At 42.3% G+C, this 14,270-nt stretch overlaps 2 protein-coding genes across 2 annotated transcripts in view; one reads left to right on the top strand and one right to left on the bottom strand.

The window, feature by feature from the left end:
• The window catches only part of NHERF4 (NHERF family PDZ scaffold protein 4), a 284,353-nt gene that overhangs the window by 192,155 nt on the left and 77,928 nt on the right, over nucleotides 1–14,270 (top strand). The window lies entirely within an intron of this gene.
• POU2AF2 (POU class 2 homeobox associating factor 2) lies at nucleotides 579–10,135 on the bottom strand. Its single transcript, XM_063311220.1, has 5 exons — nucleotides 10,126–10,135; nucleotides 6,960–7,069; nucleotides 3,496–3,538; nucleotides 2,686–2,984; nucleotides 579–1,156 (listed from the first exon to the last, which is right to left on the bottom strand). The coding sequence occupies exons 1-5, from the start codon at nucleotides 10,133–10,135 to the stop codon at nucleotides 755–757; spliced, it is 864 nt and encodes a 287-aa protein (XP_063167290.1). The 3' UTR covers nucleotides 579–754.

Consider the following 14,270-nt stretch of genomic DNA (forward strand, 5'->3'; position numbering starts at 1 on the left):
AGCTCTGGGAATTTTAGCTCACTAGGTTTTAGGGTTTGTTATCTTCCATAAGGCCCTATCTAACTTTTTTCTAAGTCTGTGCAAGGATCACTACATTCAGAATATGCACACACATTTAAGTGGTAGCTATGCAGGATTCAAAGGAGGCTTGCTTGCTTTCTTGATGCAGCTCCGTTCTCTGAGGGCTACTTTAGAGGCGCAGACCATAAATTCCCCTTCAGTAGAATTCAAAACCTGTGCTAAAAGAAATGGGCTTTTGCTGTTTGCCCTGCAGTCTTGTAGGAGAAGAAGAACAGTTAGTTCTGATCATCTGGAGAATGGTCAGAGAATGGCAGGGCTGTAAAATATATTTGCAAAGTACAGGGGGTGGGTTTCTCAACAAGCTTCAGCAAACCAGATTGCAACTAAGTGTAACACGCAAACCCAACTTTTTGGTCCATTCAGCCCCATGCTATCTATGCTAACTGGGAACAGCTCTGTCCTGATGCCTCCCACTTGATCCATTGGCATCGCCTGCAAGCCAAGCACATGTTTTCCATGAGCCATGGTTGCCCATACGCTGTGCAACTTTGCTATAACATACTTTTGATGGTTACTGTTGGGATGATATGGGGGTGGTTGCAAGGAAGTCTCAATTACTTGGGATTTGGCTTTAACCCAGGGTAGTGGTCAGCCCCCTTCCAACTTCAACACTTTCAGCAATGACTTAAATAAGCAAGAGAGGTCTTGGCTGGCTGTAAGTAAGTCCTTCTGCTCAGTAAGTCCTTCGTTCTTCATAGGACCCCCAGAGAGTGCTTGGGTCTTCCTTGGGCCAGAAAGGGCTGCTGTCTTGGAGAGGGACTGCATCTGAAGACTCTTCAGAAGACATTGGGAGCATCTTGGGCACAGGGAGATCACTGGCCACTGCCGCCATGAAAGAGGAGAAGGGGTAGTTTGAAGAGGCAGAGAAGGCAGCTGAGTAATGGACATCTTCAAGAGGGTGGAAGGAATAGGGCTGAGTTCCAGAGATGGGTGAACTCCAGTTGGAGTTTCGACAGTGGGAAGCTGTTCCCGGCTCTTGAGCTGAAAGGCAGGTGGTGGCTGGAGCTTGGAGAGATTCTGGACACGCTTCCAACTGACCAAGGCTGTCTGGCACAGATTGTTCCCAGGAGTCTCTCTGTCAGAGGGAGAAAGGGGGGTGCATTTAAATTTCCAAAAGTGTTGAAGGTGAACGATCTTCCCTGCAGAATTATCAGTGCAGGCCACAGAGAGGAGGCATCATGTGTCTCCCAGATAGTTTCAATTTGCCTACATCAGGAGCACATCTAGATTGCCAGTCATGTTCTTTTTGGAAACCTTTGAAAAGCCGGGGATGAACCACAGCCAGTGGTATGCATGTGTCCTGAAATTCTGCACTGCACCTTTGCAAGCACAGAATCTGACCTTGGGAGCAGAATTTAACACCTCGAGATCAGCAGACTTTGAATGCATGCTAATTGTTAAAAACACGAGTTTCTAATTGATAGGTCAGTAAAGATAATGTGCTTTGAAAAGTGCAGGCAATGTTCTTGCTGTCCACTCTGTAGAGCAGTGGACCAATAACTGCCTTTTTTCAGCAGGAGTCAAACTGATCAGGACTGGACTTTCCCCAGATGTATCTGGCCCACGCTCACAATATCTGACTTCCTCTTTGCTTTGCTGTCCAACAACCTCATTCCTTATTGGGGCCACAATTCAGGTTGGATGTTAGCACTAGGTAGTGGGCAGCTGAGTCTGTGAGCTGCCTGCCCTCCAGTATGTAATTATGTGCAATTTGCAAAACAGTGGGCCTTTCCCTCTTGCACCTAACGACAGCACAGATGTGCTGGGGAACATCTTTTTCCTGCTGAGTCCCATGACACAGTAGACTCTCATCTCCAACCTAGAAGTGAGACAGCTTTGAGTTGTTGTTAGCTGGACTGATGTTTAAGTGGTCCTTCCCCCTTCCCCAGCACCATCCAAGGGCAGCCTCAAGATGTGTAAAACTGGGTTGTCTTTGTTACCCATCATCTCAGAGGGAAGTCAAAGGACCGCAACGACTTGAAACAGGCAATAAAGGCAGGACAGGAATCAGCAATGCAGAGCAAATGTCGAGCCAGGATTTTGTTCCGGAGAATTGAATGGGGAGCTTCAGCCCAGCAATGGGGAGAGGCCCCTAGACTGAATTGAGAGGCGGATTGGAGTTGGTTGGCTCACTAAATTCTAAGCGAAAATTAAAGCACTGAATGATTTAGCATGATTTGAGAATGTAATCACAATGTCGCTTTGTGGGACTATGCAAAATTCAGCACAACCCAACACCTTCAGGTCATTGTGGTCACAGGATCCCCAGAAGCATCTCTGGGGCCAGTGTGGGAAGCAGAACTGCTTATATCTCCTAAGGCAGATGTGGGGAGATGTTCTAAAGTCCAACGATTGATGGGCTCCTGATGTTTATAGGAGCTGCCTATCTGCCCCCACCCCCCTGTCCAGTGGTCCCAGATAATGGGGAGTTGTAGTGCTACAACACAGGGAGAGCTGTCAGGTCCTCAACTCTGCAATGGATGTTTTGAAAATATTGTGAGCTCGAGTGTGTATATAAACAGAAAGGTGGGCTATGCTGTGCGTTCAAAAATAAACCATAAATCTTGGCCCTTCTCCATTTAACCCCACTTTTCCTCTACTTACACTAAAAAAGTGAGCCGAATCACTTGGAAAGGATGATGCGACAGAAGTCAGCGGTGCATTGCCAAGGAGAGCGGAGACTCCAGGGGGGATTGATCCAGCCCGTTGGTCCACATACTGATCGATTAAATGGGCATCCAGAGACAAAGAATATCCCTGAGTTGCTGGTGATTCATAAGCCAATGACTTGGGTAGCAGGGAAGAAGCACAGACTTCGCTGGAGATCTCCTTACTGTTTTGTAAATCCATATCTGTCATCAAGGATCTTCGAACTCCATAATAACCAGACATTGTAGGGGAACCTTTGGGCCATGGAGAAATGGATTATTGGTGTGTGGTAGAGGTGGGGAAACAGGAATATACAGAGAATATTAAAGTGCCATAACTTTGGAGCTGTCACCAAATTAAAGAAGCTTCTGCTGGTTGTTCACAGGGGCAGAGTTAATTAATAAATTCATGACCATGGTGTGTAGAATATTCCTGGAGCAGTATGTGTTTATCTTGAGTTTTGAACCATGGATGCATGGCTATTACCTATGAGGAGTGTTTCTCAACCTTGGCAACTTTAAGATGTGTGGACTGCAGTTCTGGGAGTTGCAGTCCATACATCTTAAAGTTTCCAAGTTTGAGAAACACTGCCTAAGAGGAACCCTAGGGAGGCATGTCTTTGCTTGTGGGTGAAAATGAAGAGGGAATTCCTTGCTTAACCTGAGTTGGATCACAATTACATTTGGGCTCCACATCCCACCATGACATAATGCGGGATTTTTTTATTGGAGGAATTGGGATATTGATGTAATTTTGTATACTTACTCGACAGTGGGACAAAGGATGGCTGAGTGGTCACCACGCTTCCCTGAAAGAAAAGCATAACATCTTGAAAAGTCCCTCTTGAAGGAGAGGGTGACCTGATCCCAGGGACTGGGACTGCATTTGCACAGCAGCTAAGTCATGAACAGTGCTTTGCAAGCCAGCATAGCTGGAGCCACATGACATGTCAAGCCACCATCGAACAAAGGACATTGCAGCTGAGCATGCTACCTGAACTCAGGTGTTCTAGGGTGCCATCCTAGATCAAATAAACCAGGAATGAGGGATTGTTTCCAGCTCTAGACTGAACTGGAGGTTTCTGATTTGCAAGTTCCTGCTCCAACCTGGAGTTGTGGCCAGGAGAAGTCACCATGGGGGAGAAGGGCTCAAAGATGGCAGCCATGCACACGTGATCAAGCTCTGCCCCTTTTTTACATGCATCACAATGACTGATTTTTATTTTTGGTGATGCTGCTGCAGCAGGCAAATATAGCTCAAGGGGATGCCAATATGTGTACCCCGGTATCCTCAGATACAGCCTGTAGAAGCTTTGCTAAAAAATTATAATTTTTCATGTGAAAGAAAGGAAAAATGGATGAGGAGTAATCCTATTAGCAGCATCAAAGGAATCAAATTGAACTGAAATCCTATTTATTGGTTTCCGAGCTCCGCCCACTTCTGTGTTCTGGCCACACCTACCTCGGGGACTCCAAAGCTCAGGGTGTCACTGAAGTTAGGAGTGGCCCTTAGGTTAAGCAATGTTACTCTGTGATAAAATCTCAGAAGTTGAGTTTTTTAGAGAGAGGATGTGTGAGTCATTTTATAGTAGACTTACAGCAGATGCTGTGTTGAGACCCGGATACAGTGTCCAACTCTCTACTTATTTCAAGAAGAAGCTAAACCCAGCTTAATTTGAGGCCTAGATTTGTAGAAAGGAAGATTAAAAAAAAAAAAGACAGTGCTTATCTTGTTTCAAGCGCATTCTTCATTCTGGTTTTCCAGCCCATCAATTAAATACAACCCAACTGCAATGAGTAGCAAATGCTGCCATTAGTCTGGAGCCTGGCAAGGCAAAACGCAACCTCCTCCAGTTTGCATACTGCAAACAGGAGTTTCCTGCCATAGCAAGCAACCAAATTTAGAGGTCTAGATTTGAATTAAATTTGCCAGTGTCAAGATTACCTTTTGGTGAACAACACCCAGTTCCCACCTGGACATCAGCAAGTCCATGGAAATTAGCTCATTAGAGCTCACCGCTGTTACCAATGAGACTTAAAAACAGAAAGCAAACCTAGATGTCCAACAAGGGGTGGGGGAGAACTTCACATATGACCACCACCCTGGTGGGACTATGACAGATGAACTAGATTGGAAGCAAGTCATACAAGGCTTTCTCTTTAGCTGTCTGGAGAAGCGCTCCTGTGAGGATGAGATAGCAGTATCAAAAAATGCTCAAGAGTAAGTGGTCTACAAAGGAGGAAGGTCTTGGCCAGTCAGCTGCCAAAGGTTAGCATCTGTATGAAGATGCAAGTTCTAGAGCAGCGTTTCTCGACCCCAGCAACTTTCAGATGTGTGGACTTCAACTCCCAGAATTCCCAGCATGCTGCCTGGGATCTAGGAGTTGAAGTCCATGCATCTTAAAGCTGCTGAGGTCGAGACACTGTTCTAGAGGACTGAGCATAAAAGCTTTTTGTTTGGAGCAGACTAGCAGGAGAACATCTATGAAATGATCCCTGTTTGTATCTCTTTCTTTTAGCCTTGGGCTCTTACCTGGTTCACTTGCCTTGTCTGTTACTTTATCCTCATTACATTGGACTGCATGTTGCTCTAACTCAGTGTTTTTCAGACTTGGCAACATTAAGATGTGTGGAGTTCAGCTCCCAGAATTCCCTAGCCAGCATGCATAAAAACACTGCTCTAACCCAACTTGCTTTCCACAGCTTTCTTAGATACGGTGCCCTTCCAATGGGTTAGCTAACCTATCCATCAGCCAATGACTCGGGCCATGTCTGGGAGGCAAAGTACAGCAAAGATGAAGAACTTTGTGTGGTAACTACCCAACAGGGTCTAAATCAGACAGAAATTTTCTGCTGTCATCTGCAGTCTTTGACAATGCCATGCTCTTACCCTCGTTGGGTCTATTGTCCAGGGGAGGGGGGCTATGAAAGGGACAAGAGTGCCTAGCTATGCATTGTGTGCCGTTTTTGACTTGGTAAGCCATGGCAAGTCATTAAAAAAAAATAACTTGTAGGAAGCTCCCAGTATCAAGGTTTAGGCCAGGAGAATGAGGAATCCCAACCCAATCCAACTTCTGGCTTTATACATCATGCTAAGCCATCATGTAGCTTAGATTTATGTCTGTGAGCCATACTACTTAGGCTTGTTCAACAAATCAGGACTTCATGCAATATGTGAACAAAGGTCTTATACCATCTTTTTTTTTCCTTTCTTTTTTATGTTTTATTGTAATGTCCTCTGATTGTTGTGAGCTGCTCAGAGACATTGAAAGTCAGGTGGCACACAAGTTCAATAAATTATTATTATTATGTAGCAATGAGGACTGCTAAGATGAACATAAACCTTTGCAGAACCAGGCCACCAGCTCTTCAGATTCTTTTTATTTAACTGGTCATTCCGCCAGGCAGGCACAGATGGCTAGCACCAGCACACTGGTCATTTATCATCACGGAGATTCCCCAGCATTCTGCCATATGGTATGTGTGGAAATCCAACATGGAGATAGCAAATGGCAGGACTATTTGGAAGATAAAGGCCAGAGTTTTGCATTCTACTAACAAACACAGGTACACACCCTAGTAATTTTCAAACCAGGCTTGAAAGCACCTGTTGCAAAGGGAATTTTGCTTTGCTAAAGTGGAGGGTGTGTTATTCTCCAAAGATAAGTTCTGAAGAAAGAACCACTTCCTTCCTCCTCATCTCAGCTGGGCTCCTGCACCCGCTGTTTGCTTACAAGTTTATAGTGTCCATTGTCCAACAGCTGCACTGATGTGTGCATGCATGGAGAAACCAACTTGGGCGATAGACTGTCTGTGTAAATAAGGAAGCAGGTCCTTATCTGGGGGGTTGATGGCCCAACCAGCTAGCGTGAAAAGCGATCGGAAAAGTGGAAAGATTTGCACACAACTCTGGAATATTAACACCGCCTATGTGGTTATCGAATCCCAAATGCCAGTTGGTTGCATGTCAATTATCATACACTATATAATGTTGCATGAGGTTTCTCCAGCACAGCCACTGCTAAATGCTATTACGGCCATCCCACAATTACTCTGCGTGTGAACCACTGCAACACGTTCTTTCTCAAAAGCTGTCATATATATTCCCTGTCAAATACATGTGGCAACTTTTGAGGCTTCCTATGCCAGGCATCCTCCATTTTTAGCCATGAGAAGGTCGCTGCATCAGGACCCGGTCCTGGAGATGCAGGGTAGGAAATGGTTACTTACATTCCGTCGCAAGCTGTTAGTCTGCCTCGAGCGCTTTTCAGCCAGCAGATCCTTCACTGTGTGCTTGACACGCACACCTTGATAAACGCGTTTGCCGTAGTCTGCAGGGACTAGACAAGATAAGATGTGAGCAAGAAAGGAAGGACCCTCATGAAGGGGATGCTGGATAAGGAAAATATTCTACGTGATTCAAAGCTGGATCTCGGCTCCAGGAGCTAACTTAACCTTATAGGCTGGTTGTGAGAATGAAGAGAAGGAATGCTATGTAGGTGTTCCTTCATTCATGGGCTGAAGAGGCCATCAAGCCCAGGGTCAACAGGCTAAGCCTGGGGTGGAATTTTTGAGCTGCAGGGGGATTGACTGATTGATCCAAAGGTAAGGTGTACCCATTCAGAGCCCATAGAAGCCTTCCAATCCTCATCTTTAAATAACTGGTGTAATAAATACAGTGGAGGACCTGAAGTTCACCCAGTGCTAAGCCCTAATGTGATTGGTTTGGTGTTGGCTTGGTAGATGAGAAGCCAGCTAGGATGAAGCAACTATGATGTAGTCTAATCTGCAGATCCAATTTTTGTCTAATTTGCTGCTTTCACCCAGGGTGGAGATCATTTTGCTGATTTTCCAGGAGTCTGGGTGTTGGCTAAATCTAACCAAGCTGGATTTTTCCTCCTGGCTGGGGACAATGTTCATTTCTTCCCAGACCTGCAAAGTCCCCTTAGAAGTAGGCGTCATCCCATAGAGTCATCGTCATGAATGACAGCTGGGGGTGGGAGGGAGGGAATGGGACCTACCAGTTCTGGACAGGTGTCCCATGGTTCTCAAGAATCCGTTTGAAATGGGTTTGGATTAGACTAGTATCTTCCCACTGTTTTATTCCTGTGATTTTTCTTTGGCTTATTGCTAGTTTTCAAATACAATTTGTACTTTTGTTACATATATTTTTCTAAATATTATTCCAAGGTGGAAAGAAGTCATTTTTTAAAGACTGAAAGAACACAGGTGATAGTAAATCAGTGATGCCATTTGGGGTAGCTAAGCCTTCCTGCACATAACTGGGTAAATTCAGAGCACCATGCACCAGTTCTGCCATGAAGCAGGTTTTTTTCTCCACCCTCAGAAATGCATTCTGAATCATTTGCAGCCATGCCTTTCACCTGATGCTTCTCTGTATATTTTGCTGCTAAGGTGGGTCTATCCCAATGTCATTCAACTTGACATAACAAATTAGCTTCTCTTTTATTCCCCCTTTGGGATCAGCCCATGCACAATGCACCTTAAAAAAAAACACCAGTCAGAGCTGCCATCTTGGCTACTTGGGTCATACCCTGAAGACACCCCCACTCCCACAGAAAGAGCCTACACCTGTGGAAGCGAGGAACATCCTGGCTTTCAGCCAAATGTTACCAAAGTTTACCTGATGATCCACTTAATCTTTTAGGAAACAATGCAACCACAAAACAGGAGCATCTTCCAAGCTCAAGCAAAGATTCTGTGTCCTAAGGGGAAACTCTTTGATCTTTTATGTATGTTGACTTACCATTCCAAACTTAGGTCTTTTTGTTGATGAGCATTGTGTATTTTTGTTCTTCTTTGAAAGTAGGGACAGGTTAGTTCTGTAGCAGGGAGTGGCAATTTATAGAAAGCTTTTTCAAGCTTTTTTCAGCTACAAAGGAAGGGCCAACCACCAAGACTCTAGATCTACTCTATCCCCATTTTAGGCTACAAGTGATCTAAAAAGGCAGGAGAATCCCCACTTTTTTCTCTTAAATAAAGTGATTATAGGAATTAACTGTACTCAGAAATAACAGAACAAGGAAAGCAGCAGTAGATCCAGGACTAGCAAAAAGACAAGTCCATCTTTGCACCGTTCCTAATGAGATAAAAGGTGCATTGAATCAGTAGAGTAAAATTGATGTGACATGTTCCACTCCTCCAGGAAGCTGAGCGGGCCAGCGAATCCAGCTGGTTGGGAATGCTGGGGGTTGTAGTCAGAGCACATCTGAAGGATGACCGGTTGTAAAAGGCAACTCTAGCAACTCACTCGGGAAGGGACTAACTATGAACACTGCCAGCAGCATTCTAACAGTACCTCCAAAAGGCAAAAGAGAGAGAGAGAGATAGGAAAGATGTATTTGCCCAGAAAGGTGTCAGCAGAAGACTCTGTTCCTAGTGAACAGGGACATTTCACATGACCAAGCCTGAGAGCCCCATCTAAGTTAGATAATTCATTTGGAAACAGCAACATGGCTTCTCCTCAACCTGTTCCCAGTCATGTACCCATTACACACCTGCATTTTGCTGGCTGATGACCAGAAAGAGACTTGATTACCCATCTCTAGAATAGGCAAGATAAAGCACAATGATATGTCATTTATTTTAATAGGCCCTGAATTTATACCCTGTGTCCCTTGAAAAGGATCCCAGATTCTTTTTGTTTTCTTTCCCTCATCATCTTTAAAACAGCATAAGCAATATTTGGCACCCATGTATTTGCAGGTGTCAAATCATCAGCACAAAATATTTGTACGTTGGCAGGCAATGGCAGACGTGGCCCCCTTGCCGCAGTCTTTGGACTGAATGCTCAACTGGACCAACTGGGCTGCCCCACCCCACTCCAGTTTTTCAGACTGGTCCTTGAACTATGCACCCGGTCAATGCAGAGAATAAAAGAAAATCCAGATAATCAGTTTTTCATTTTGTCTGGAAATTAAGTCAGAGAGTGAAGCTGGCTTAAGATCCCGTCTTAAGGTAAAACTGGTCATCCCAATTTCTTGAACTGAATAATGTATGGAACTAGTTGGAGACCTGTCTTTCATTCAGTCCTGAAGCAAAGGTCTGTTTTTTTCCCAATTCTCCTTTTAGTCAGCTAAGATGCAATCATCCAAATACAGTAATTGTTTTAGGAAACTACCAACAACAAATTTCCTAAAACTTTTCAGCTGGCAGGATTTGAAATCAAGACTTTCCTGTGTTTTAGACTCTGTGGTATTAACCTTGAATTTGGTAATACTAGTAAAGTTCCTGGTCTGGAGGTTCTGTTTCTGATGCCTACTTTTGAGGGAGGCAACGTATACTTATATTTTTTTCATTCTTTTCATAGGATGGATCTTTCAGGTAATCATTGCTACAAATTTTTGTTACCTAAAACATAAATGGGAATACTTACCAGTTTCCATGATCCGCAGGGATTATTTCTCTCTCTGTAAATTTAGCAGAATATTTGAGGATGCTGCTGCAGTGGAATCTGCTTCTCACATTCAGTTTGAGCTAAGCGGAAATGGCTTTTTCCACAATTTTAGGAGACATCTCAGAAATGACTTGCGTGGGATTTGTATAAATGCAAATCCTTTGGTGTCTGTTTAGATGCAATTTGCATAGTCAGCGAGGAACACGGTGAAAAGGCTCTTTCACTGAGCCAAAATGCATAATTTTAGGAGCAAAAGTAAAAGAGAGGATCAACAGATAGACAGAAAAATAAATGTTCCTTTAAAAAAATAAACTCTTGCTATAAGAAAATGTTAAATTAAATCAAGAATGTTTAAGGACTGTGAGGAGTTCTAAAATTACTTGCTATTTTTAATCATTAGAACTGATATTGAGTATTTGCAATTGTCAAAAAACTGCTTTTTAGGCTAAATAAATGTTCTACAACATGGTCTGGATATCTTACAATGTAATCCCAACTCCTCCAGATACTACCCAAGGAGACTTTTTTCCCATTTTGCATCCTCTTTTTAGTTAGAAAGCTGCTCCTTAATTTTATTTCAGTTTATTTTACAATCATAACATCTCTTAGTAAACTATAAATAACAAAAGGAAAAAATGTTCCTCAACCATGTATTGCATTTATTAATGATACTTCTGTACATCTCATAGCATAAGCTTCTCTGGAGAATTTATAATAACCCTAAAAGCTATTCTGATGCAAAGTAAGATTTTCAAAGACATTTAAACACACTCCACATAAAACACAGACTTTACAACAGAAACTATTTAAGTTACTTTAAAAAAAAAAGAAATTCCTTCTGGAAGAAATTGAAGATGCATGAGCAAAGACAAACTTAAAATGAGGTTTTATCTGTACTCAAAGCTGATTCTGGATCCACCTCCCAATTTTAGCATCATTTTGGAATTCAAATACATCTTTAAAGATTTTGAAAAAGGTTTTGTCTGGATATTTGTACTGCTGTCAATTGTTATAAATAATACTGGTTAGATCTCATTTTGCTCATCTTTAGGTTAGACTAACTGGAATCATTGGGACTTAAACTACTTCCATGCTCTGATTGAGAAATGCAGTTTGCAGAAGTTGGGATGTTTTATGAGATGATGCAAAGACTGAGTTATTTATGAAAGTCTGGATGTCATTTATCTCTTTTTCTGGCAGAACAATCAAGTATAGCTAAGTACACAACCTGCATTGCAAAAGACAACAATCTCATTGCATCTTGCCAATTTTCTACACAAAGCAATGCAACATTTGATTTCTACTTTCAGTAGAATCTGAAAACCATGGCACCAGTTCCCAACAACATGCAATCTAGGTTTGAGATCCTGTGAGATTGTGGTGACATCTATGCCATCTTTATAACCCAGCCATACTGGCATTCCTTTTGGTGCAAGTCAGGTCAAGCATCCCTCAATTTGAACTCAGTTCCTAGAGTTTCTCAAACGCATGAATGCAATTCTTTTGAAAACAGTGCAAAACTGGTTTGCCATTAACAGTTCTGGGATGGATTCCCTCCCCACCCGCAACTTTCCACTCTAGCTTATGCAGCCCTCATTGACTTCTGTCCAAGTACTAACCAAGCCTGACCTTACTTAACTTCTGAGGAGCCTGTTCTAATTCCAGAATTAGCTCCTCCTTCTTCTACTATTGTGCTATATGGACTGTTCTTGGTCAACTGGGCTGGGTATTCACATGTTAGAATACAGATACCAGCTCAATTTCTTTTTTTATCTTGCTGGCTGCTTTCCATCCTGCCTCCCCAACTGTCACTGATTACCTAACTCATTGGGCATTGGGCTAGAATGGAAGTGAGCCCAGCAAATACAAATGCAATGATGGGATGTTGTGGCTCCATGATGGGGCAGAGGATGTTTTTGTGGGTTTTATTTATTCTGATTTTACGAATGTGATTGTGAGCCGCCTAGGGTGATTATGGATAAGGTAGGCAGCCACATAGGTTTTCTAAATAAATAAACAAACCCTTCATCTGGGTTTGTATCTGGATGGAGTTCTGCATGAGGACCATTAGGAGAATGTGTTGAATCAGACTTGGACTTAATTAGTCCAGGATCTTACAAGCAAGTCACTGTCGCACTGAGTTGGATGCCTATGAAATTTTCTTGGCAATCGTATGGAAGTGGTTTGCCCTTACTTTTTTCTCCCCAGTGGTTGAAACATGACAAAATTGTCAGTAAGTAAAAATGAATATCCCTCTTCCTGTAGAAATCAGTCCCATGGAAAGCAATAAAGTAGATTGGAATTAAAAAGTCTTTGCTTAAAAACAGCTTATCATTGCTGGCATTTTTTTCTGCTCTTGGCTACCATGGTAATTAAGTACTTCCTTGAGCATCAGCTGGGTGAAGAGGTCGAATTTAATTGTCCTCAGTTTGGACTGTGTTAATAGTTGCATTGCCTGAGGGGAAGGCAGCTTGCAGGACTTTTGTTTAGTTTTTAGCCTTGCAGCTGAGTAAGCAGCTCCTCTCTGAGAGCGTGTGTGCATGCACAAGCCTGTAAATATGTTTTTGTGCTTTCTGTAAATACATTTTTATAGAAATGCCTGGTGTGTGATTTTTCTGATCTCCTGGGCCAACCGCTTCCTAGCCTACTCTGACAATCATGATGGAATCACATGCATTTCCAGAGAGTGAATTTCATAAATATGGGGCCACCATCAAGAAATGCTCAATCACAGACTTCCAAGTGAGGAAATTGCAAATTAGATGTCTCTGAAGGAGCAGAGACGATGATGTGGCCAGGACCAACAGACCGGTGTCGAGTCCGGTCTAACGGAACCTCTCCAGATAAAGGATGAGAGATCACCCACTTGTGCTCCGGAGGGCAGCTCCTCATGAGGAAACTGCAGGACAGCGGTTTCCCGTGGGTCTGAGCATCAGGAGATAAGGGAAGCCATCAAGCTCTCAACTGTGGGGGAGCCTTTTAAGGACACTAGGTTTGTTAAGCCTCACTTTCTAAACACCTTTGAAATGTAACTACTTTAAAGTTGAAAGAGCTCTTCAAAGCAACGAGTTTGAAAAACCACCTGGTAAGTTAACCTTTGTTCCAATACAAAAGCCAAATTAACTAACAGCCTAAAGAATTTAAAGAAATTGAAGTAAATGGCAAAAACCTTAATAAGAACTTAATCTAAGAAAGTTACAAACGAATTAAGGGACAAGACAACTTTGAAATATTAGGACTTTCCTAAAAGATTTGGGAAATAATTAAATAAACGAAACTACTTTTGTGGGAATATAAATTGTTTAGTCTATTAGAAAATAAACAAGCAATAGAAATTTGAGATTTTGAAATTTTAGAAATGAAACACTAGAGGGGACTAAAGACTTCAGGCAGGATAAAGTAGGAAGGAGAAAAAAAGAGAAAAGCCTGTTTTCGTGGAACCTACCAAATGACAGACAACGCTATAATATCTGAGATATTTCAGAGAAATTAGTAGCTACAATGTCAGGAACAATGTTTGCTTATATCAATATTATTTGCAAAAGATTTTAAAGAAGAAATGAAAGATGTGAAAAAGAATATTTTGGAAGACAGACAGGATGAAGGGGATAAAGGAATATTGCCTGATGCAGAAATACTGGAAAATAAATTAATTTTGGACTATAAGACACAGATGACAGTCAAAATAGAAATACAAATGATAAGCCAAGAGAATGACCTGGATAATGACTTTTTACTGGATTTACAAATTTAAAAACCTTTGAGATGGGGGACAGAAAAATTGAAGGGAGATCGAATCCTATGGCAGCATCTGAATGAATTAAGCATTAAGATTGTTAGAAGCAAAAGGAAGGAATACAAAGTCAGTTTGTTTGATCAGGGTTGAAATAAGACACTTCTTTATAAAATTCTGGGAACACTTTATGGACTTTTTGCCGACATCTGGACCGAAATATTAATGATTCATGGATTTGTGAATGGATATGGGATGGGAAGAAGTGATCCATGTATGTAACCTTTTAGGGGGTGGAGAAATACTTGTTTGTACTTGTGAAGATTAGACATCACTTTTGATGTCCGATCTTCACTCTCTTTTCCTTTTCTTTGCACTTTTTACTTCCTTT

Source organism: Candoia aspera, chromosome 9 (assembly GCF_035149785.1).
Source record: "Candoia aspera isolate rCanAsp1 chromosome 9, rCanAsp1.hap2, whole genome shotgun sequence".
Lineage (NCBI taxonomy): Eukaryota > Metazoa > Chordata > Lepidosauria > Squamata > Boidae > Candoia > Candoia aspera.